Source organism: Hypanus sabinus, chromosome 8 (genome assembly GCF_030144855.1).
Source record: "Hypanus sabinus isolate sHypSab1 chromosome 8, sHypSab1.hap1, whole genome shotgun sequence".
Taxonomy (NCBI): domain Eukaryota; kingdom Metazoa; phylum Chordata; class Chondrichthyes; order Myliobatiformes; family Dasyatidae; genus Hypanus; species Hypanus sabinus.
In genome coordinates, this window is record NC_082713.1 from 149,367,628 (window position 1) to 149,392,850 (window position 25,223).

Below are 25,223 nucleotides of genomic sequence, written 5' to 3' on the forward strand. Positions count from 1 at the left end.
TATACATATCAAATCTGCTTCCATAATGTTTTCATGAATGAAATATTTTGGTTTCTTTCTGAACTTTTTTTACATGCTTATACAAATGAGTTTGAATGAGGCATGTAAGTCCAGACTCTTAATATTGTTACATCGCACATATATATAAAATACTTTACTAGTGGTTTCAGTATATGTATATTAACTAGGTAAGAATATGTATCAAATATAATCTATTAATCACAATAATCACAGTTTTACTGATTAACAGAGATGCAATAGTACACAATTATGTTCTCGCCTATTCACCAGAAAACTGCTCAAATCTCAGCTGCTGTTTTTTTTACCTTCTGTTTCTGTGCAATGATCAGAAATTGGTAGAATTCAATTTTACATACAAGCAGATTAAAATTTAATGTGTGCCTAAATATGAAAGTGCTGAAATAGGGTGTAGAGTTGTTATTTTTTCTTGTATGTTCTGTGTAGTTTAGCTTTTCTATGCTTGTTTGTATTTTATATAAATGCCTATATACAGTACATGTAATTGTTCAGTGAATTTTAAGGAAATTGTGCAGTTGGTTCTGTATTTTTTAGGAACTACTTAGTTTTCGGGAGCAAGTTTCATGCCAATTGAATCTTTTTTTATATGTTAATTATTATAAATGGAGTTTTGTTATCTCTAGTCTGATTATGACGTGACAACAATTGATACTTCCTTTTATCCCCCTTTGTTCTCATCGTTGTTGTTTGTTTTCCACTCTTGAAACACTTAATAAAATGGCCTTAAACAATAAGTTTTATGCCTCACTTTTGACTTGTGATGAACCTTTGGATTACAGAAGCGCAACGAGCCAACAAAAGTTATGTTGCTTTTAATGCTGTGCGGTAGATTATCTGAATCTGCCAGAAAGCCCAAACTGGTAAGCCTTCCATTGTATGTGGTAAGAGTACTTCTTCAAGAATCACAGTGAAAATCAAGCCCTTCATTCCCATCTAACCATTCCAGTCCAGAACTGCCTGTCTGTCCCCTATCCATCGCTGGGTTGTCCAGCAGTTTACAACTGCTTTCCATTCACCCCCTGTCAACTTGGAAGAGCTGGGAAATGGTCTGGCAACATGTTAACAAAGTTTAGGGATGGCATTTGAAGTCTATGTGAAGTTAAAGTTGATCCCAGACTATTTAGCACATTTAATGAATTGAATGAGCTGCTTTTATAATTTTAGATAATCATTTAATATTTTATCTGAAACTTACATTTTATGTGAATTTTCTGCTGACATTGTCAACTGTGTAACCCCGCAGCATGAACAGTTAGTTGAAGTACTGGAAAAAGAAAAGTGTGCACTGCAAGACAAGATAAAAGAAGCTTTGGAGGAACAAACAAAATGGCATAAGGTGAAATTATGGTTTTCTTAAAAAAATAACCTTCAATATTGCTCTTGCATAAAAATAAAAACCTGAACATTTTGCCTAATTATTTACAGGAGCTACTTGAAAAGTGTGTGGTTGAAGAAAGGTTACGAAGCACAGAGGCAATGGAGAAAGTTGTACAGGTATCTTAATCAGTTTTGCTAATCAAAAGTCTTTTTTTTTAAGGATTAAATATATTCGTCTTTAATACTCTCTTTAAAGGAGAGATGTACTTCCTTGTAGGTCCCTTTTCATCTTTCTTCCAACTGTCAAAGTAAATTTATTATCAAAGTATGTATATGTTACCATATACTACCTTGAGATTCATTTTCTTGCAGACATTTACCCAAACATAAAGGATTACAATAGAATTTATGAAAAGCTATACATAAACAACCAACAACCAATGTGCAAAAGAAGACAAATTGTGCAAAGAAAAAGCATAAATAATACTAAAAACATGAGCTAAAGAGTTCTTGAAAGTGCGTCTACACTAAAGGTTGTGGAATCAGTTCAGAGTCAGAGTTTATACATTGCAATATTGCATTAATCTGTTGTAAACACACTTGTAAAATTTCCCAGAACAGATCCTTCTTGGGTTATTGCAGTGTTTTTTCATAAACTGTTTGTAACATGAACAGTTTGCAAGTCAGAAAATGCTGTTGTGAAGTGTTCCAACATGGCTGATGATGCCTAAAGCCCCTCACCAGTCAGCAAATCCAGACATTTATATGTATGGGCTGTACATAAGTTGGGCACTTATAAACTGAAGAGGATATGTGATAATCTGTCTTAACTGTCATAACATTGCAAAAATAATAGTATTTTAAATCTGTACTTCATTTTTCATAACCATTATCCTTTACTATAATTAATGCAATTAAACAAAGTTTGTTCTTAGTTAACAAAGTTTTTGATTTTGATTTTAAATTGGAAAACAAACCTGCTTTTTGTATTTTCCGGATAATATGAAAATAATTAGGAATGAATAATTAGGTTTGTTTCATAGTGAGCACTATTTGGGTAACAGCACAGTGCACAAGAACAAGTTTGATCTTCCTTCTGCCTGTGCTATCTTATTTGATTACTGATCCACATCAGTTGATTGAAAAACTTATTGAATTCTACAAGATTTGCAGATCATTTGATCCAATGAAAGGAGGTTGAGATGGTGCAGTGAAATATCACTTTGAGTTCCAGTATGCATGGTCTAACAACAATTGCTTGTAGATAATTACTGATGTGTCTGTATGTCATTTCAGACTTTATTTAGTAGCGTATCAATTTGTTCTTTTAGGGGAAAAGGATAATTTAGTGTGGTCAAGTCTAAGTTGTCTTGTCTCAGCCCAAATCACCAGAATTATAGTAGTTTGGGAAAGGCTCAACTCTTTCACCATATCTCTTCTTAGGTATTACAAAACAATGTTGGAAGCATAGTATTCAGTGTATGGTAAAATAATGGAGGGTAGTTAATGTTACGTGCCTTTAGGTTGAATTCATTATGTGCAAAAGCTTACCAGTCATTTACTTATATATTAGAACAATGTATATTATGTATAAAATGGTGATTAATCAGGAAAAATGCTAACTTATTCAGTGCTATAGTATTGTTGTCATCTGTTTTCTGTAGTCCTTTGAAGATTTATTCTTCCCTTGAAATTGTAGACCATCTGTGGTTGCCAATGGCAGCCATTTTCTGAACATTGCCACTGTAACAATATTGTAACAAGAAAAATTTGCATTATTGGCAAGGAATGCTATAATAACAGGGATAACAATATTTCTGAAGCATCTGCTTCCAGCTTTGTAATCCAATTCCTGTTGAAGTTGGCAGACTTGATCATTTTTCAACACATTTGTTACTTTCTCTGATCTTTTATTTTGTATATGGCCATAGGTTTTTATGTGGTATTATATTTGGTTTAAATATCTTTTGATTTTTTTTCTTAAAATCCCGTTTGAACAATGGTCTGTTAACACAGGCAGAAAAGGAAATCATTACAGAGGCTGTTTTGAAAGCTGTGCAAGTGGAGAGGGAAAAGATGGAAAAAATCCAGATGGAGAAAAGAGAACTCTGGGAAATTGAGCGTGGCAAGGACCAAGAAAAATTTGAGCAGGCTATCCAGGAGGCATTGCAAGAGGAGAGGAACAAAAGCCAGGTGAAGCATGAATTATGCAAATTTACGATTTTTCAAATCTGGATCCGCTTCTGCGTTATTTGTTCATGGATCTTTTTCTGGTTGGTTAGATATAATGAATGGTGTGCCACAGAGATCAGTGCCGGGGCATTTATTTGTTACAGTTTATGTAAAACTCTTGGATGGAAACACAGAGTATGGTTGCTAAATTGCTGGTGACACTGGGTTGGAAAGTAATTTGTAAAGGTGACATGGGAAGGGCTGCAAAGGAGTTTAGAAATTTCAGGTAAGTGGGCAAATATTTGGAAATAGTGTGGGAAAATGTGAAATTGTCCATCTGGCAGAAAGAATAACAAGAAACATCTGATCTAAATGTTGAGAGATTGGAGCTCTGTGTTGCAGAGCAATCATTGTGTTCCAGTGCGTGATTGGCAAAAGGTTGAAAATTTTAAAAATGTGCAGATACTGAAATCCAACATAAAAATGAAATTATCTGCAGAAGTACTGCCACACTTGGCCCATAGTGTCAAAAGATAAGTACAGCCTTGAAGTCCAACTGAGCCTCTCTTCAGGTGATTCCCATCATCACAACACTATTTAAACACATCACCATGGACATTGTGGCTCCCCTGGAGAAGAGCAGTAGTGGATTTGAGTGCATCCTTGTGGTCTGTGATTATGTCACCAGATTTCCTGAAGCATTCCCCTTGCCCTCCATAACTACCCTCAAGATAATATCTGCTCTCATCCAGTTATTTTCCAGAGTGGGCTTTCTGGAGGAGACACTTACCAACCAAGGCACCTATTTCACTTTCTGGCTGATGTCCACATCACACTGACAGTTTGGTGTCAGTGTCATCTGCACCAGTTCCTACCATCCCCAGACTAATGGACTTATAGAAAGGTTTAATCAAACCCTGAAGTCCATGTTGAGTAAGTTTACTTCTGACACTGGGAGGGACTGGGACAAATGGCTTCTATTGCTCCTCCTTGTTTATTGGGAGGTACATCAGGCCACCACTGGGTTTTCACCTTTTGAACTCCTCTGTGGATGGACTGTCCGAGCTCCTTTGGATCAGCTTTGCAGTAACTGGGAGGAGAAGTGCCAAGATAAAGCAGGAGAAAGATTGTCTCACACATTCTGCAGATGTGGGATCATCTTGACCAGTATAGTGAGGAAGCCTACTCGAGCACAATAAAGGCACAGAAAAAACAAAAGTTCTGGTATGATGCCAAAACCTGATGAAGGAAATTGTGTCCAGGTTTAAAAGGTCCTGCTTCTTTTACCTACCTCGAACAATGAGTTGCTGGCCAAATGGCAAGGTCCTTATGGAGTTTTGAGGAAGGTAGATCCTGTGAGTTATGAAATATTCCATCCAGAGAAGGGAAAATGGTCCCAGATATGCCATGTTAGCGTCTTGAAAGAATAGAAAGAGAGGGAGGAGGCCAAGGTGTCCCTGATGATGCAGAGGGTGGAAACAGAGGAGTACAATAATCAAGATCTCGGGCAATGGGAAGCCTCGACACAAGCTCATCTCAGCCACTTTGAACCTCACCAAAAGACAGCCCTAAAAGGTCTCTACTCACAGCATTCTACTTTTGTTTAAACTACAACTTGTGCGTACCAACTTGATCAAGTACCCCATCTGTTTAAAAGGTGACGAACTTATTCATCAGGGACCATACAGAATGCCTAAACATCTTGTCAGTGCCTTGAAGATGAAGATGAGGTCAATGTTGGAACTGAGTAACACTGAGCTATCAAATAAAGAATGGTGCAGACCAGTAGTTAATGTTCCTAAACCTGATGGTTCCCTGAGGGTGTAAGATCAATGCCATCTCCAAATTTGATGCTTATCCAATGCCATGGATAGATGAGCTAGTGGAGAGGTTGGGACATGCTCAGTATATCATCGCACTGGATGTATGTAAAGGTAATTAGCAAGTTCTGCTGGATGAAGTGCCCAAAGGATACACTGCTTTCCAGACCCCACTTGGCCTTTTTCATTTCACAGTCATGCCGCTTGGCCTGTGTGGAGCGCCACTGATGCTTCAGTGACTCATGGACTGCTTTGACAGGGGTGTGAAGAGTTCAGCATGGCTTACTTCAGTGACATGGTGTTTTTCAGCATGAATTGGGAAGACCATCTCCAGCATGTCAGGCAGGTCCTGGGACAGCTAGCCTCATCAGGTCTTGCGCTCAACCTACAGTGGGCAAAGAAAGAGACCCAGTACTTGGGATATTAGCTTGGGAATGGGTTGATATGCCCTCAATTGGACAAGGTACAAGCAAATCAGACCAGCCCCCTTCCACCCTCCACAAAGAAACAAGACAGGTCTTTGCTTTAACTGGTTGGATGGCATCAACATTTCATACCATGGTTTGTTGAGGTGGCAAATCCTCTGACCAATTTGACGTTAAAGTCTGCAAGGAATCCTATATACTGGACAGAGGAGTGTGAACGGACTTTTGTAAGTTTAAATGGGGGGCATTAGAGTCGTTAGTTCTGATTTCAACAAGCTCATCCTGGTGCAAGTGGAATAGGGATAGGTGCTGTCATGGCCCAAGGAGAAGGCAGCAACAAGAGGCCTGTCTTATATCTGAGTAGAAAGCTGCTGCTCTGTATTCAACTGTTGAGGAAGAGGCTCTGGCTATCAAGTGGGCCTGAGACAGTCTACGCTATTACCTCCTTGGCCGGGAGTTTGTTTTGAAGACAGACCACCATACCTTGACATGGATCCACATCATGAAGGATCAAAATGCTAACATTACCAGATGGTATCTAGCCCTGCAACCTTTCCACTTCACAATCCGTAACAGAGTGGGCAGCCCGAATGTCATTGTGGATTATCTCACCCATTTATCCAACTTAGGTAAACTAGAAGAGAGGGGAGGGTAATGTTACAGAGCAGGCCAGCCACAAGTAATTTCTTCCTCCTGCACCCCTCTCAGTCCCAGAAGCCCTGCAATTCTCATTATCCCTGTCTGGCACTGCTGATGTTATGCTTATCAGGTGCACGTGCTAGGCTAATGCGCAATCTGGACACTTTTGTTTGTACTTGCATGCACTAGAACAGTGGCATTCTTTGAAATGTCCAGTTTGTTTTTGCTTCCAGTCAGGGAGGGGACCTGACTGATGGGTGAGATGTCTTTAAAAAAGGTGCCTGTTTGTTGTGGCACGTGCTCTGTGCTGACTCAGTGAAAGAGATCATTCTGGGGGATGGGGAAGACTGCTGGCTCCTGGAAAGTGGTTAGTTGTTTGACTTTGTTACACAATGTCATTGTGATCGTATTGTGATGAATGTATTGTTGAACATTTGTGATGAAAAGAAGGATGTGAAATCCTGTGTTTTGGTTTTTGTGTAATCATGGCAGACCTGCTCTGTCACATTATGTAAACACCCAGCAGGTCAACTGGTGTCAGTGGAAAGAAATGGTTAAAGTTTCAGGTTGAATGCTGAGAAAGGCAGAAAATTTTCTTTTATGCTGCAGCTTGGCTGGAGAAGAGATGAAAAGTATAAAGGGAATGTTTCTAATCACATGAGAGAGTGATTCCAGTGTTTGTGATTCCAGTGATTCCAGAGAGGTGCTCAGAGGGAAAGAGGAGGAAAGAAAAACAAGCACTCAGTGGTCACTTTATTATGTACACCTGTCCATCTCATTAATGCAAGTATTTACTCAGCCGGTCATGTGGCAGCAAGTCAATCCATCAAAGTATGTAGACATGGTCCAGAGGTTCAGTTGTTATTCAGAACAAACATCAGAATGGGGAAAGAAATGTGATCTTAGTGAGCAACACAGACAAAATGCTGGAGGAACTCAGCAGGCCAGGCAGCATCTATAGAGAAAAGTACAGTTGACGTTTCCAGCTTCCAGCATCTGCTGATTTTCTCTTGTTTGTGGTGATCTTAGTGACATTGACTGGAATGGTTGTTGGTGTAAGAGAGGGTGTGACTTGAGTATCTCAGAAACTGCTGATCTCCTGGGATTTTCAGGCATAACAGTCTCTAGAGTTTACAGAGAATGGTGCGAAAAACACAAAAAAATCCAGTGAACAGCAGTTCTGTGGACAAAAACGTCTTGTTAATGGGAGAGGTCAGAGGAGGTTGGCCAGACTGATTAAAGCTGTATGCAGGTGAAAGTAACTCAGACAACAGCGGTTTGCAGAAGAACATCTCTGAACACACAATATATTGAACCTCGAAGTGCGTGGGGTACAGCAGCAGAAGACCATGAGCACACACTCAGTGGCCCCTTTTTTAGGCACAGAAGGTATCTCATAAAGCAGCCACTGAATGTAAACTGCAAATCAGATTTAACAGACTTAGTATTTCAGATGCAAAAGGACAGGTATGCTTAGGCCATTGGTTGGAGCACATTTGAGGTATTATGCACAGTATTTCCTCTCTCATTTACTGAAGATATTAAAGTTTTGGGAACAGTTCAAGGAAGATTTAAAGACTTGTTATCCAGAGTGATTGAATTGCCTTGTGACAAATGATTATACTTAAATTTGTTGGAATTAGAAGAATGAAAGGGGAATTGATTGAAATAGCTCTTGACCCATCAGAATCTTACTGAATAGATGTGGAGAGAATGTTTCCTCTTGTGGGAAAATCCTTCATAAAGATTATAACATGGAATTCCATGATTTCATTCTTCAGAGAGACATCTTTGAAGTGGTGTAAGTAATGCAATAATTATCTGCTTCATAAAAATAAAGTTAAGTGTGTCAGTCAGTCACAGATATATCCAAGCTGGCAGATTTGTATCAAAACATTACCATAATATTGATCCCTCTTGCAGCTTTTGGTTGAACAGTTGTTCTCTCTATTCAGACGTTTTTCTACATATTCCCAACATATTTTTGTTTTTCTATATAATATCTTCCTACTTATTCATTTTGAGTCACAGCATTCTCAGCCCAAATGTTCCATCTGTTATACCAGTCCTGAAATCCCACATACCACAAGTTGCTAATTTTGGCCCATTAATTCCTTGTTGGTCATTCATAAAGCTGGGATTTATCATTGAAAGTGTGGATATTCAAAGCAGACAAAATTGGTTGCAGCTCTGTTTCTCTAAACCTGTTTAGCATATGTCAGAGCATACTTATAGGCTAGGGAGCACATAGACAGAACTTAAGTTTTTCTATTTTGACACGTACTTAAAATATGAATACTTCCTCTAGATGATCTCTGAAACTCGACTTGTATTTTGACCTGCTGATAGAACTCCATCCTAGTAATAAAAGTATTAGCAATTGTGTTTATTCATCTGATTTATTAAAAGACTCATCACTGCTGACCACTCCCTTCTGATCTTGTGATGAATTAGTCAATGGCATGATGTGGCTGAACAAGACTGGAAAAGTGACAACACAGGGAGATGAATACTGATAAACAAAGGCTTTTGCAATCATATGAAAAAATGAAGGTTTTCTTAAAGAAGTAAAATTGAGATAAAACCTGAACTAGTCTAAAGCTATAATTAGCAATTTTGATTCACTTGCGCTTCACAATGAACAAAGGTTGGGGTTGATGCATATTATTTTTAACAATCTGATTTTGCTAGCTACAATCTTAAAAATCAAAACTAACCAATGAATTCAAGCAGAAATTATAACACTTGGGAGCAAAACAAAATCAGGTACTCGTATATTTGTGAGATAGCAATGTTTTGTCTTAGCTACAGTTACGATAGCTTATTCAATGAGTACTTGCAAGGGGTCAGGGAATTTAATGAAAGTAACAATGATACTTTTAGAATCCTAATGTGAGATGTATGAGGAACCTAATAATTAAACTAAATTATACTTTTATTATATACTCATAAAAATGTATTACTGGAAGGGAGGGCAGACTATTCCACACTTTTATGGATTACATCAATGCAGGGGGCAACGTAACACACACAACAAGCTGGAGGAACTCAGCAGGTCTGGCAGCATCTACAGAGAGGAATAAACAGTTGATATTTCGGCATTTTTAAAGTTGTTTGTTATGTTGTGGGGTACACTTGAATGGCATCAACAACTTGGCACAAATGTAGAGTAAAAATGGTGTTGATTTTATTCTAGACATTATCTAGAATGCCTGGCAAAACTAAAGCTGACTCAGTAGGTTAGATGGCAAAAATCCAAGTGGACTGCTGAGCTGCCTTTTCTGGGGGTAGGATCTTTCCCTCCCTTTAAATTTACATCTTGGAAATCTGTAAAGGTAATTATTTTGAGACTTAATAAGCCAAAGAGCTCTGAACCAGCCTCCCAATTTGTTGGTTTTGTAAATCTAAGGTCGCTTAAAATTCCAGTTCCCATCGTTCTATTTTCAGATCACATAGTGTTTGCTGCCCTACAGCTGGGGTGCCTCAATTAAAATTTCTTACCCTAGTCTGTAAATTAACCCTTGACTTAGGTCAAGGGTACTACTGTCTCAACACTCAGATTACAGCAGTTCTTCAATACTTGCTCCATTTCGTTTTAATTTTTTGCTCCACATTTGGCTATTATGCTCATTATTGCCTTGGTCCTAAATTCTGGAATTATTTCATAAACTTCTCTTACCTTTCCTGCAGTTTAGGAGGCTGTGTATAAATTATCTCTAAGGCCAGGCTTTTTGTTACCTCTCCTAATTCTTTTACATGGCAGCCTTGAATTTTGTTCATTGATTGCTTCAGTAAGATTATGTAGAAACATGATGAGAGCTCATGACCCCTTGAGCTGTTTTAGCTGTTTAGTAGAAGCATGATGCACCTTGTACTTAGTCCACTTTTCAGCTTGTTTCATCTATTGCCCTAAAACATATGAATTGCCACACTGAGGTAGTGATTAGGATATTGTATGTTGGTTCAAGAACCGAATGGTTGAAGGGAAGTAGCTGCTCTTGTTAGCACTGTGGAACTTGAGGTTTCTATTCCTTGGAATCAAAATCAAGTATATTACCAGCACATGTTGTGAAATTTGTTGTATTGTGGTGGCTGTACATTGCAATACATAATTAAAAAACTATAAATCACAAGTTAAAATATATAAATTAAATAGCAGTGCAAAAAGAGAGCAAAAAAAAAATCACATTGAGGTAGTGTTTATGGGTTCATTGCCCATTCAGAAGTCTAATGGTGGTGGCGAAGAGACTCTTCTTATAATGTTGAGTGTGTGTCTTCAGGCTCCGGTACCTCTTCCTCAATGGTAGCAATTAGAAGAGGGCAGAGGGAATGTCCTGGGTGATGGGGTTCCTTAATGATGGATGCTGCCTTTTGAGGCATCGCCTTTTGAAGATGTTCTTGATGCTGGCACTCCATCATAGGCAATGTGCTGTGGCCCCTCTATACCAAATGGTGATGCAACCAGTTAGAATGCTCTCCACAATAGGTCTGTAGAAATTTGTGAGCGTCTTTGGTGACATACCAAGTCTCCTCAAACTCCAAATGAAACATAGCTGCCACCTTTGTAGTTGCATCAATATGTTGGGCCTAGGATAGATCTTGAGAGATGCTAACACCCAAGAACTTGAAACTGCTCGCCCTTTCCACTGTTGATCCCTCAACAAGGACTGAAAGCAGATGGCATGGCCTAAATGATGGGGATCTTTGATAATCGTTGTTGCCTTCTTGAGACAGTGCCTCGTGTAGATTCTTCCAGTGGTGTGGAACGGTATGCCCATGATGTTTTTGACTTGGTCCTCGACTCTCTGAAGATTTTTGCACTTCTGAATTGCCGTACCAGACCTTGATGCAACCAGTCAGGATACTTCCAGCAGTATATCTATAGTAGTTTGTCAGAGTGTTCAAAGCCATATTGAAACTTCCAAGAATGTAGAAAGACTGGCCTGCCTTTGCAATTGCATTGATATATGCTACATTGGGTAGGTCACCGGGTGTGTAAATGCCCAGGAATCTGAAGCTCCTGACCCACTCCACGCCAGTCCACCAATGTAGACTAGTGCATGTTCGCCTTCCTTCCCAACCCTGAAGTCAGCAATCAGTTCTTTAGTTCTACTGATATTGAGCGAGCGTTTGTTGCGGCATCACTCAACCAGTGGTCCACTTTCACTCCTGTATGCTGACACACACCACCATTGGTTTGTACAATGACAGAGGAAGAGATGGTGTTACCAGCCCTCACTGACTGAGACCTGCTATTGAGGAAGTTTAGGTGGGTGAATAAGCAAAAAGGTTGGATGGGCCGAAAGGTTGTATAACTCTGTGATAAGTCAATGACTTGAATTTACTCCACCAATGAGCAGTCACAGTCTTTCTTTAGAGAATTCCAAATTGGTACAGAGGGTAGAGTATCTACCTTACCACTACAGTAAATCAAGCACGATTCTGAACCTCTGTCCTGTCTATGTGTTTTGACTGTAATAATGTGGGCTTCTCAAGGTGCTACAGTTTGCTCCCAATTAAGGATATCGTGGTTCATCATTTAAATTAATCTGAGTCTAGATTATGTTAGCAGAATTAGATACCAGGAGTTGAATGGAATCCAGGTTACCAGGAAATAAGTGGGGATTGATAAAATTGCTTTGAAGTCTTATGTAAACTCAATGGGTTCAATCCTACTTGATGAGCAGATATAAATAAGAAATGACTTACTATGAAGGCTGTCTTCCAAATTCAAAAAGGCTCCCTTTCTTATCTTGACACTATGTAGCAGCTGTTTATTTTAAACCCTCTTCCAGAGCAGAATGCATTTGTAGGTATTTCCATGTTGGACCGTGACTTTCTGGAAACCATCAGGTCTAGATGACAGGAGGCAGAAGAAGGTGATTGAGGGTGCTTTTCTTAAACACAAAATACTCTGCAGATGCTGGGGTCAAAGCAACATGCCCAACAAGCTGGAGGAACTCAGCAGGTCGGGCAGCATCTGTGGAAACGAACAGTCAAACATTTTGGACTGAGACCCTTCATCAGGACTGAAGTTGGGGGGGCAGGGGCTCTATAAAGATGGTGGGGGGAGGGTGGGAAGGAGAAGGCTGGTAGGTGCCAGGTGAAAAATCAGTAAGGGGAAAGATCAAGGGGTGGGGTAGGGGAAGCAGGGAGGGGAGGGGATAGGTAGGAAAAGTGAAGAAGGAATGTAAGGGGAAAACACTATGGGTAGTAGAAGGAGGCAGAACCATGAGAGAGCTGATTGGCAGCTGGAGGAAGAAGCAGAGTGAAAGTGGGATGGGGGAAGGGAGAGGGAGGGAATTACCGTAAGTTGGAGAATTCAATGTTCATGCCAAGGGGCTGGAGATTACCCAGATGGTGTATAAGGTGTTGCTCCTCCAACCTGAGTTTGGCCTCATCGTGGCAGTAGAGGAGGCCATGTATGGACATATCCAAATGGGAATGCGAAGCAGAGTTGAAATGGGTGTCAACCGGGAGATCCTGTCTGTTGTGGCGCTCTGAGCGGAGGTGCTCGACGAAGCGGTTCCCCCAATCTGCATCGGGTCTCACCGATGTAGAGGAGGTTGCACCGGATGCAATAGATGACCCCAACAGACCCTCAAGTGAAGTGTTGCCTCACTTGGAAGGACTGTTTGGGGCCTTGAATGGTGGTAAGAGAGGAGCTGTAGGGACAAGTGTATCTCTTCTGCTTGCAGGGATAAGTGCCAGGTGGGAGATCTGTAGGGAGGGATGTGTGGACCAGGGAGTCATGGAGGGAACGATCCCTGTGGAAAGTGGAGGGTGGTAGAGAGGGAAAGGTGTGCTTAGTGGTGGGGTCCTGTTGAAGCTGGCAGAAGTTGCGGAGGATAATGTGCTGGATCTGGAGGCTGGTGGGCTGGTAGGTGAGGACATGGGGTACTTTGTCCCTGTTGTGGTGATGGGAGGATGGAGTGAGGGCTGAAGTGCGGGAAATGGAGGAAATTGATGACGGCAGAAGGGAAACCATGATCCTTAAAGAAAGAGGACATTTGAGATATCCTGGATCGGAAAGCCATATCCTGGGAGCAGATGTGGAGAAGATGGAGGAACTGGGAATAGGGAATAGCATTTTTGCATTTGGCAGGGTGGGAAGAGGTAGTTATGAGAGTCAGTGGGTTTATAGAAGATGTCAGTGGATAGTCCGTCTCCAGAAATGGAGATCGAGAGATTGAGAAAGGGGAGAGAAGTGTCCGAGATGGATCAAGTGAATTTGAGGGCTGGGTGGAAGTTAGAGGCAAAGTCGATGAAATTGATGAGCTCAGCATGGGTGCAGGAAGCAGCACCAATGTAGTCGTCAGTGTAGCGAAGGAAAAGTTGCGGAGCGGTACCAGTATAGGTTTGAAGTATAGATTGTTCCACATAACCAATGAAGAGGCAAGCATTGCTAGGGCCCATGCGAGCACCCAAAGCTACACCCTTGGTTTGAAGAAAATGGGAAGAGCCAAAAGAGAAGTTAATAAGTGTGAGTACCACTTCCACCAACTGGAGGAGGGTGGTGGAGGAGATGCACTGGTGAGGTTTATTGTCCAGAAAGTAGTGGAGAGCTTTGAGGCCTTCTTGATGGAGAATGTAAGTGTATTGTTTGGATATCCATAGTGAAAATGAAGCGGTTGGGACTGGGGAACTGGAAGTTATTGAAGAGGTGGAGGGCATGGGATGTATCCCGGATGTAGGTGGGGAGGGACTGAACAATGGGTGACAAAATGAGTCCAGGTGGGCAGATACAAGTTCGGTGGAGCAGGCCGAAACTATGGGCCTACCAGGACAGTCAGGTTTGTGGATCTTGGGGAGGTGGTAATACCGAGCAGTGCGGGGTGTGGGATTTATGAGGTTTTTGGCTGAGGATGGAAGGTCTCTGGAGTTGATAAGGTCAGTGATTCAGATTCAGATTCAGTTTATTGTCATTTAGAAACCACAAATGCAATGCAGTTAAAAAATGAGACAACGTTCCCCCAGAATGATATCACAAAAGCATATGACAAAACAGACTACACCAGAAAATCCACGTAACGTTTGGCAATCCCCAATCCAGAGTCCAGAGAGGCTACTGTGTATTAATATCGTGCTACCGTCTTAGCGCATTCCCCAGAAAAGAGCTCCAAATCCACCAGACAAACAAGACCAAAAACTAAAGCTACAAGACCTACACATAACCACATAGTTACACCATATAGTTACAACAGTGCTAACAATAGCATAATTGATAAAAAAAACAGACCATGTGCACAGTAAAAATAGTCCAAAGATGTTAAAGGACTGTAAGTTCAAAAGAAATCACCACACAGTTTCCACAAGTCCCCAGGGTCCCAACAGACTCGCCATTCCACGCCGGCGGCAGAAGGGAATACCCCCGCTATGGACTTCCAAGGTGCCACCCGACTCAGCCTTGCAGGTGCAACACACAATGAAAACTCCGTCGAACCCAGCCTCGCAGACGCAGCGCACACCGAGTGCAACCTGACCGCAGTGGAATCCGAGTCCGTCAAACCTCCGAGCCGACAACCATCCCCTCCGGCACAGCTTCTCTGAGCACCATCCTCTGCCGAGCGTATTAAGACGGCCCTGCCAACGGCCATCGGCAACGCGACCCCGAGGACTGGGGGCCTGTTCTTCCCAGCAGAGTCCTGGACCTCACAGCAGCAGCAGCAACGAAGGTCTTCCTGGAGATTTCCCGATGTTCCTCGGTGCTGCCACGTCCATTTTCAATCGATATGATTGCGCACGGCACCCCACTTCACAAATAACAGATAATCAGCTCAGGAGTGGCCGCTGCAAGCTGCGTCGCACCGCCATCTTGGAAAATCCGTGATGGTATGGGAGACAATGGTTTGATGTTTTTGGTGGGGTCCTGTTCCAGGGGTAAGTAAGAGGAGGTGTCAGAGAGCTGCCGTTTGGCTTCAGTGAGGTAGAGGTTCGTCTGCCAGACTACTACGGCACCACCTTTGTCTGCGGGTTTGATGGTAAGGTTAGGATTAGTGTGGAGAGAGTGGAGGGCAGTGTGTTCAAAGTGAGTGAGGTTGGAACAGGAGAGAGGAGTGGTGAAGTTGAGAAGTTTGATGTCTCAGTGACAGTTGGAGATGAAAAGATGGAGTGCAGGTAAAAGGCCGGGGGGGCAGTGTCCAGGAGGAGGAGGAGGAGGGTTGAAGATGGGAGAAGGGGTCATCAATAGGGGGAGGGGAATCCTTGTTAATGTAGTAGTCTCGGAGACATAGATAACGGAAGAAGAGTTCAGAGTCATGGTGGGCATGGAACTACTGAGGTTTGGACGGAGAGTGACAAAAGTGAGGCCCTTGCTAAGGACAGAACGTTCTGCCTCAGAGGGGATGGGGGTTCTGCCCTGCATGAGGGTGCTTCTCTGACTTGGTCTGTAACTGGTGATGCCGCACAGTGAGCAGTACAGTGAACATTGTTGCTTGTCGTATATATAAGTAACTTGGATGAGAATTTAGGTGGACTGATTTGTTGGTAATAACAAAACTCGAAGCACTAGGTGGAGATGAAGGTTGTGAAAGGATTTAGAGGAATGTAAACTAGATGGAAAGTAAGCAATGGCAAATGAAATTTAATGCTGATAAGAGTGAGGCAATGTATTTTGGGATGTTAGATACTAACAGGATATACACAGTAAATGGCAGGGACCCTAGGAGTGTTGATAGTTTGCAACCTTGAATTATTAGTATTTGCGGAGGAATACAAAGCTGAAATAGTAATTGAAATACTTGAAGTAATTGAAATAGTAATTGAATTGAAGTGATTCATTAACACAAAATACTCTGCAGATGTTGTGGTCAAAGCAGCATGCACAGCACGCTGGAAGAACTCAGCAGGTCGGGCAGCATCTATGGAAACGAACAGTCAGAGTTTTGGGCTGAGACTGAAGAGGGAGGGGACAGGGGCCCTTTAAAGAAGGTGGGAGGAGGGTGGGAAGGTGAAAGCTGGTAGGGGCTAGGAGAAAAACCAGTAAGGGGAAAGATTAAGGGGTGGGGGAGGGGAAGCAATTAAGTGATTCATTAATGCATCTTTTAGGGTACACAACAATAATAATGATGATTTGACAGAGTGGTATTCATTTATTTCAGTTCATCATTGTACTTTGCTATTTGTGCATCTCCTGTGGATTTGGGATTAATACCATAGTGACTTCTGGATTTCTTTCTACTCCACCAGGAAGCCATAAAGGAAGCAGTAAGTCAAGAAAGAAAAAAAAGTAAGAAAGCTATAGAGGAAACAATACAAAAAACCAAAGAAGATATGGCAAAATATATCAAGGAGCAAAAGAGGGTAAGTGATTCGAAATATATGTATATTCTACCAATCAACTATGACTTTTATTTTTCATTTCATAATGACTTGGATCATTTCTGAATTTTACTCTGTTCTTTTCTATTGGCTAACTCAGTGTCAACCGTGGATTTTACTGAATTGTATGGTTGAAGGCCTTGCAAAGAATTAGATTTAGTTGTTGAATGAGCATAAAAGTGAAGTTGTAGTAGAGAAAATAATGAATTGGTTTTTTTCTAGGAGTTTTTATAAGCTCCCTTTTTTAGTCTGCCATGTGAAAACACCAAATTACAATTCATGAGAACAGTAATTTATATGAATCCAGTGCTGCTTAGATTTAGGAAGATTGCAAGTAACTAAATAACGTACTTGACAAATCTGTATTATGCTTCACTGTCTCTGTTTATGAGCCTTAAACCCTTTGATAATTACCATATGTAAACTTGTTACAGAATTTTTAAACATTAGACTATATAATAGTTAATATTATCTTATGTCCTATGTAATAATTAATGTTGTCATTTTTTGATCATTTTTAGAAATTCTTATATCCTTAGATTCTTGGCAAATGCTGCCATTAAACACAGATGTCTTGATGTAGATTTACTGAGCACAACAAGAAATTAAAAGCTATTTTTATTAAACCATCAATTAATTCTGGCTCTTGATTTTTGACAAACAGTTCATTCATTAAACAGAGATGTCATGAAATAATTTATATTACATCTTAGTGGACAGTTTGGGTTGCTTATGGTGAGGAGTCATTTAAAGTTGCCAATTAATCTATCAGCACTCAACAGAAGCCTGTCCAGTCTTGGGAAAAATATGAGATCAGGATTGAACCTGATTTCCTGAAGCTGAGTGTGTTATCTGCAGTGATTGTAATTCTTTCCTTGATTTATTCCATTTATGAGTTTAATGTTTAATTGTATATCTGTACAAGTTGAATAAGTTCCTTTCACCCAAATCTTCATGGTTATCTCTATCAATAGTTCCTTTCTCTGTGTAAGGAAATAATGATGCTTGCAACAGAGTAAAGCAACCTATATAACTTTTAAACACGAGATTCTGAAAATACTCCAGAGTTACACACACGAAATGCTCAATAAACAATTAATTGATTTTTTAGGCCGAGACTGTTCATTAGGACTCCTGATGAAGGGACTTAGTCGGAAGTGTTGACTCTTCGTAGATACTACCTGACCTACTGAATTCCTCCAGCATTTTGTGTGTGTTACTCTATATAATTTTTGCCGTTTATTCTGTATTTTTACATATTTCACTCCCTTATCAATAATTTTAATTGGTATAATTTATATATGTGGAGAAAATGTTGTTGCAATTGCATAGCAAGCTATACTTGGATTTGCACACAGAAAGTGTTTTCAATTACATGGACAAAATCCCCACAAAGCAACTTTTATCAAAAGTATGTCAACATAATATTGGCTTTTGTGAAACTGTAATGACAATTTTTGCTGAATCTGTGCAAAAAGTGATTTTTAATGAAAATAAAAAAATATGGTTAGATGGTATTATCTTGGTCCAAGGTTAGTCTAAGAATAAGAGGATTTCCTAAAGTCCATTTTCCTGCCAATTTGTAATGATATCTACCTTCCCTGAGCAGTCTATCTTCCTGTAATTCCTCTCATGTCCTCATTGTTTTCCTGAGTTATATTCCCCCTGCAGATGTGTTTTTCAGTTTTCTCATTCCTTATTGGACTTGGCTTTTCGATTCTAAAAATTATTGCTGTCAACTTCATGGCATGCTGGCCTTTGCCAAATCTGAAACAAAAGTAGTAAACACTGCAGAAGCACAGTTTGTCAGACAGCAGCTGTACTGTAAAAAATACACTGTAATACCTGATGCTGAATCATCATTGAACCATACAAAATGGATATTTTAATAGATTCAAAATTAAAAGTAAGATTCCAGTTAAAATAAGAGAAGCTGCCAATAATGTAATGATAGACATTTCATGGTTGACCTTTCATTAATTCTGACAAAGCCATTTTCTTATAATATATCTTGATTGTATTTAAAGTTATAGGGTTGTGCAACACAGAAAGAGACCATTCAGCTCAGCTAGTCCATGTTGACCAAGATACCGATTGATTCAGATCTTTTTTTTTTGCATTTGGCCTATGCTGCTGTACTCCTTTCCTATCCATCTACAGTACTGTGCAGAGTCTTAGGCGTGTTTCTGTGTATATATACATACGATGAGGGTGCAGCGCTGTGGAAGGGGTGTGGGATAGATAGCAGAGAAGTGTCAGGGACAGGAGTTGGTGTGAGTGCAGACACCCCCGACCCTGAGACACTAGGCAAGGTCATTTGATTCCAAGCAATTTGTTCATCATTACAGAATTCCTTTCTGGTGCTTCCTGCTTCCTCTCCTTGCCCTTCTCCTGTCCCAACCATGATTCCACTCTTAGTCAACAATAGAGACACATATCAGAATCAAGTTTATCATCACTCACATATGTCATGAAATTTGTTTATTTTTGTGGCAGCAGCACAGTGCAATACCTAAAGTTACCACAGTACTGGGCAAGTGCTTTTTAAATGCTGCGATTTAAAACTTGCTCCTTAGATCTCCTTTAAACTTTCCCTTCTCAGCTTAAATCCATGTCCTTCAATTTTAGACTTCTCTAGCCTTGGCAAAAGACGGTGGCTTTCTACCCTATCTATACCTCTCATAAATAAAAACTTCTGAGGTCATCTACCAACCTCTTGTATGGCTGTGAGAATCCAATCCTTCCTTGTAACATCTTGGTAACTCTCTTCTGACCAATTTGCATGCAGTATTTCTAAATGTGGCCCAATCAACGTCTTGTACAATTGCATGATGTCCCAACTCTTAAATTCCATGCCGCTTCCTGTGAAGGCAAAAAAACTGAATACCACCTTCACTCTACTTCTGAGTGCCCATTTTTAGGGAGCAATGAATTTATACCCCGGGATCCCATTTTGTGCCAACTCTTCTAAGATCTCTCCCATTTAATGAAAATATCTGGACAGTATCAGATACACAAAATGCTGCATTACCTCACATTTATCTTAATTAAATTCCATTTGACACCAGTCTGCCCAACTGATCTATGGTCCTTTGTAATCTTGGGCAACTATCCTCACTATGTACAGCTAATATAATTATCTAGTTTATTTGCTTTTCAATTTTTATATGCTTGAATGCCCGTGTATGTTCTTAGTATAGCTATGGGAGTCAAAGTTTCACATTAACTTCTTTAAAACATAGAATGTAGACTCCAAGATTTTTTCCAAATTACTGGCATACAGATTGGAGAAGGTATTACCCAAAATTATTTCAGAAGATCAAACCAGTTTTATTAAAAATCGCTATTCTTTTTTCAACGTTAGGAGATTACTGAATATTGTTTATACTCCCTCACATGACGCTTCAGAATGCGTGATTTCATTAGATGCGGAGAAAGCATTTGACAGAGTTGAATGGCTTTACTTATTTAATGTGTTGGAGAAGTTTAATTTTAGGCCGACATTCATTTCCTGGATTAAATTGATTTATCACATTCCAGTAGCCTCAGTGTTTACCAATAATCAAAGATCTCCCTTTTTTCGCCTATTTTGGGGCACTAGACAAGGATGTCCTCTTAGTCCATTACTATTTAACATTGCCTTAGAACCTTTGGCAATTGCCATCTGAGAATCACAGGATATTTTGGGTATTAATCGTGGGACAGACATTCATAAGTTATCTTTGTATACAGATGATTTATTATTATTCATTTCTAACCCTGAGAAATCTATTCCAGCAGTTTTATCATTGTTGGCTCAATTTAGTGAGTTTTCTGGGTATAAGTTAAATCTTAATAAGAGTGAATTGTTTCCTTTGAATAAATAGACAGGTCCCAATATATGGAAATTTACCTTTTAAATTAGTTAATGACTCTTTTATTTATTTAGGGATCAAAATCACAAAAAAACCATAAAGATTTATTTAGGTTTAATTTTTTATCCTTAATTGATCAGATTAAAGGGTTGTTTACTAAGTGGTCACCATTATCTTTATCTCTAATAGGCAGGATTAATGCTATTAAGATGGTTATTTTACCTAAGTTTTTATATATTTTTCAAGCAGTACCAATTTTTATTCTGAAATCTTTTTTTACTAATGTTGATTCAAAAATTTCCTCATACATATGGCAGTATGAAAATCCCAGGTTAGGTAAAATATATTTACAGAAGACGAAGAAGGAAGGTGGGTTAGCATTACCTAATTTCAGATTTTATTATTGGGCAGTTAACATTAGATACTTGTCATGTTGGTTGAAAGATTGGGGTGGATCTTTTGGCCCTCATTGGGTGAGTTTAGAAATTAAATCTGTATCAGTTTATGCTCTGGGTTCTATTTTAGGGACTTCTCTCCCTTTTGCTCTTTCTAAATTGCCAAAACGAATTGACAACCCGATAGTTAAACATACTTTACGTATATGGTTTCAATTTTGGAAATTTTTCGGGTTGACTCAATTTGTTTTAAATAGTCCTATTGTATTTAATTGCTTTTTCCACCCTTTCATTATAGATCAAGCTTATTTGGCTTGGAAAAGTAAGGGATTGCTAAGATTTTCTGATTTATTTTTGGACAATTGTTTTATGTCTTTTGAGCAATTATCCAACAAATATAACTTGCCTAAATTTCATTTTTTTTAGATATTTACAGATTAGACATTTTTTAAGTACTGTACTCCCTACGTTTCCAAATTTTGTGCCTTCAGATATTTTGGAGAGTTTGTTTGAATTAGACCCTATTCAGAAAGGGCTTATTTCAAAACTTTATAATATAATTATGAAGATATGTTCAGAGCCCCTTTATAAGACCAAAAAGGATTGGGAAAGAGAGCTTAACCTTATTATTCCTAGTGAGAATTGGGATAGAATTCTTCAATTAGTTATGTGCCAAACATTCATTAATACAATTTAAGGTCGTACATAGGGCCCATATGTCCAAGGATAAATTAGCTCATTTTTACTCTTATATAAATCCTATTTGTGATAGATGTCAATCTGAAATAGCGTCTTTAACTCATATGTTTTGGTCATGTCCGCTTTTGAAAAAATATTGGAAAGATATTTTTGATATTATCTCTGCGGTTTTGAATATTGATTTACAACCTCATCCTATTACCACAATTTTTGGTTTACCAATGATGGACTCACTGCATTTATCTTCTTCCGCCCGTCGAATGATTGCATTTCTAACTCTGATGGCTAGAAGATCTATATTGTTGAATTGGAAGGAAGTTAACCCTCCCACTGTATTTAATTGGTTTTCTCAAACTATGTTATGTTTAAATTTAGAAAAAATTAGAAGTGGTGTTTTTGATACTTCTATTAAATTTGAAAAGATATGGAGACCATTTATTCAATATTTTCATATGATGTAATATGACCCCGTTCCAAGTTCATTTGACTTTCCAGTCTTTTAGCTAATGTATGTTGAGAGGACCGGAAGTGACAGCATTGATGATTATTTATTCTTGTGAGATATTATAAACTCTCAACATTTCTCCCAACATTTCTTTTTTTTCTTCTTTTTTTTTGCTTCTTTTTTCTTCTTTATTAGTCATTAGATCAGTAGATTAGTTAATTTTGCATTATATATATTTTTTTCTTTTTTCTGTTTTTTTTTATATCATACATTATAAAATATCTAGACTTACCATGTTCATACATATACTGTATGGTTTATGTCTTGGTAAACCCATTTATACCGTAACTATTGTTTATGTCTTTTTTTCATCTGTAATGCAATTTGTATGTTTGTAATTTTTTTATTAATGTATCATTTGTATTTTGTCCACATTATCAATAATAATAAAAAGATTGAGAAAGAAAGAAAGAAAATATAGAAGAGTACAGTTTAGTATGTGCAGAAATCTACAAAGAGTTTCAGGATTATTCAGAGTCATTATATTTTTATAATATGGGGGTGGTTACTTAAACTGTGAATGAACAAATTAGGCCATAAGACCATAAGATATAGGAGCAGAAGTAGGCCATTCAGCCCATCAAGTCTTCTCCGCTATTCAGTCATGGTCTGATCCAGTTCTTTCAGTCATCCCCATTTCCTTTGATGCCCTGGCTAATCAAGAACCTATCTATCTCAGCCTTAAATGCACCCAATGATTTGGCCTCCACGCCCACTCGTGGCAACAAATTCTACAGATTTACCACCCTCTGACTAAAGAAATGTCTCTGCATTTTAACATTCAGAATCTTTCTATGAGATCCCCTCTCATTCTCCTGAACTCCAGGGAATACAGACCAGGAGCTGCCAGATGTTCCTCATGCAGTAACCCCTTCATTCCTGAAATAATTCTTGTGAATCTTCTCTGAACCCTCTCCAATGTCAGTATATCCTTTCGAAAATAAGCAGCCCAAAACTACACACAGTACTCCAAGTGTGGTCTCCTGAGTGCCTTATAGAGCCTCAATATCACACTCCTGCTCTTATATTCTATACCTCTAGAAATGAATGTCAACATTATATTTGCCTTCGTCACCACCAACTCAACCTGGAGGTTAATCTTTAGGGTATCCTGCACAAGGACACCCAAGTCCCTTTGCATCTCTGCATTTTAAATTCTCTCCCCATCTAAGTAATAGTCTGCCCATTTATTTCTTTGTATGGCCATACACATTCCAACATACTATTTCAATTGCCACTTCTTCGCCCATTCCCCTAAGTCTTTCTGCAGGCTCTCTGTTTCCTCAACACTATCCACTCCTCCACCTACCTTTGTATCATCGGCAAATTTAGACACAAATCCATTAATCCCATCGTCCAAATCATTGACATACATCGTAAAATTCAAGTTGATCAACGCATCATTCTTATAAGGAAGCAGCACTATTAAAAGTGGATGCCTCAAAGAATAAAGTGACTTATCTGATTTGGAATCTAGTTATGACTTGAAATATGTTGGCCTTTTAAGTATTCATTATGATATGCCTGGAGGGATGAACATGTCCAAGAATAGCTCAGCATTATAGACTGAAAGCAAAATCAAGTCCTACATGGAATTAAATTAATCAGTGTTAGTACCAAGTATCTTGGTGCTTTTCTAATGTTGGTAATGGATGTTGCTGTAAATACATCTTGAAAATTTCTCTGGAGCATCAGAAGCTGAGGGCAGATCTGATAGAGGCTTACAAGATTATGAGAGGCATAAATAGAGTGGACAGAGTGTATCTATTTTCCAGGGCTGCAATGTCTTAATACCAGAGGGCATGCATTGAAGTTGAGAGGGTGTAGGTTCAAGGGATATGTGAGGAGTAAGTTTTTTTTACTCAGGGAGTGGTGGATGCCTGGAATGTGCTGCCTGGTATGGTGGTAGGGGCAAATATTTTTCATATCTGAAGTTTCTGAGCAAAGCTGAAAACTTGATTAATTTGGATGTGCTTTGAGTAAGGAAACCCGTGTTACAGAAATTACACTTTACAGTCAAAAAACTACAGCCTATTTTAAATAGAAGATGAGCAATAGATTGTGATCATCAGCTTTATGATGATTATTATTAGTGATAATGTAATTTCCCAGGTTTGCTGTGGACGTGTTTTACTTTGTTGTTCTTGTAATATTTATGTAACCCCATCTGAAAACTGGGGCTAATTGTTTCTTAAGAACTTGATTGACGTTGGGAAAACACTCTTACGGTAACACATTGGATGCCTTTTTACATTTGGTTACCTCCAGGTTCAGGTGAGTTATCTCTCCCATATTTTGATCACATGGATAAATTGCCTTGATTAGATTCTTAATGCTGAAAGATGGCCAAAAATGTCAGGCATATAGTAATCCATAAATCCATTTAAGAAGAGCAGGAGTAGGGTATTAAGGTATTCACGGCTAGTTTGTATTTAATGTGATGTTGGCTGATCTATAACTAAAGCTATACCTGTATTTGCCCTGTTTTCCTTGAATACTTCGGGTAAGAACAATGCTCAGTCTTGGATTTAAATTCACAATTGACTTAGCTATTTGAGAGTTTCAGGTTTTTGCCACCCTCTGTATTTGTTTCATAACTTTAGTCCTTAAAGGTTAGGTCTGGCAGTAATTTACTTTATCCCTTAATATTAAACACTCAATCCAGTGGGTTCCCAACCTTTTTTATGCCATGGACCAATACCATTAAGGAAGGCTCTGTGGATCCCAGGTTGGGAACCCCCTGGTGTAGATACTGTTAAGTCTGCCTACAGACTTTGCTCAATATGAAAGCACTCATTAAGTATCTTTTACCCTTCTGTATTCTAGCAATGACTGCACTCTTTGTATAACATAGAACAGTGCAGGCCCATCAGCCCATGATGTTCTGTTGACCTTTTAACTTGCTCAAAGATCAATCTAATCCTTTTCTCCTCCATAACCCTTCATTTTTCTATCACCCATCTGTTTGTATAAGAGGTTCTTAAATCTCCTAATTATCTGCCTCTGACTTCACCACCACATCTGATGTGCCATTCGAT

The 25,223-nt window shown here is 39.2% G+C and overlaps 1 protein-coding gene across 6 annotated transcripts in view; it reads left to right on the forward strand.

Moving 5' to 3' along the window:
• LOC132398583 (coiled-coil domain-containing protein 91-like) overlaps window positions 1-25,223 on the forward strand; it is a 179,804-nt gene that overhangs the window by 119,334 nt on the left and 35,247 nt on the right. For all 6 annotated transcript variants that reach the window (XM_059978232.1, XM_059978227.1, XM_059978231.1 and 3 more), the window contains 4 exons: window positions 1,283-1,375; window positions 1,465-1,533; window positions 3,373-3,549; window positions 16,601-16,714. In XM_059978232.1, the coding sequence (XP_059834215.1) occupies window positions 1,283-1,375; window positions 1,465-1,533; window positions 3,373-3,549; window positions 16,601-16,714 (453 nt within the window). The remainder of the gene's footprint in view (window positions 1-1,282; window positions 1,376-1,464; window positions 1,534-3,372; window positions 3,550-16,600; window positions 16,715-25,223) is intronic.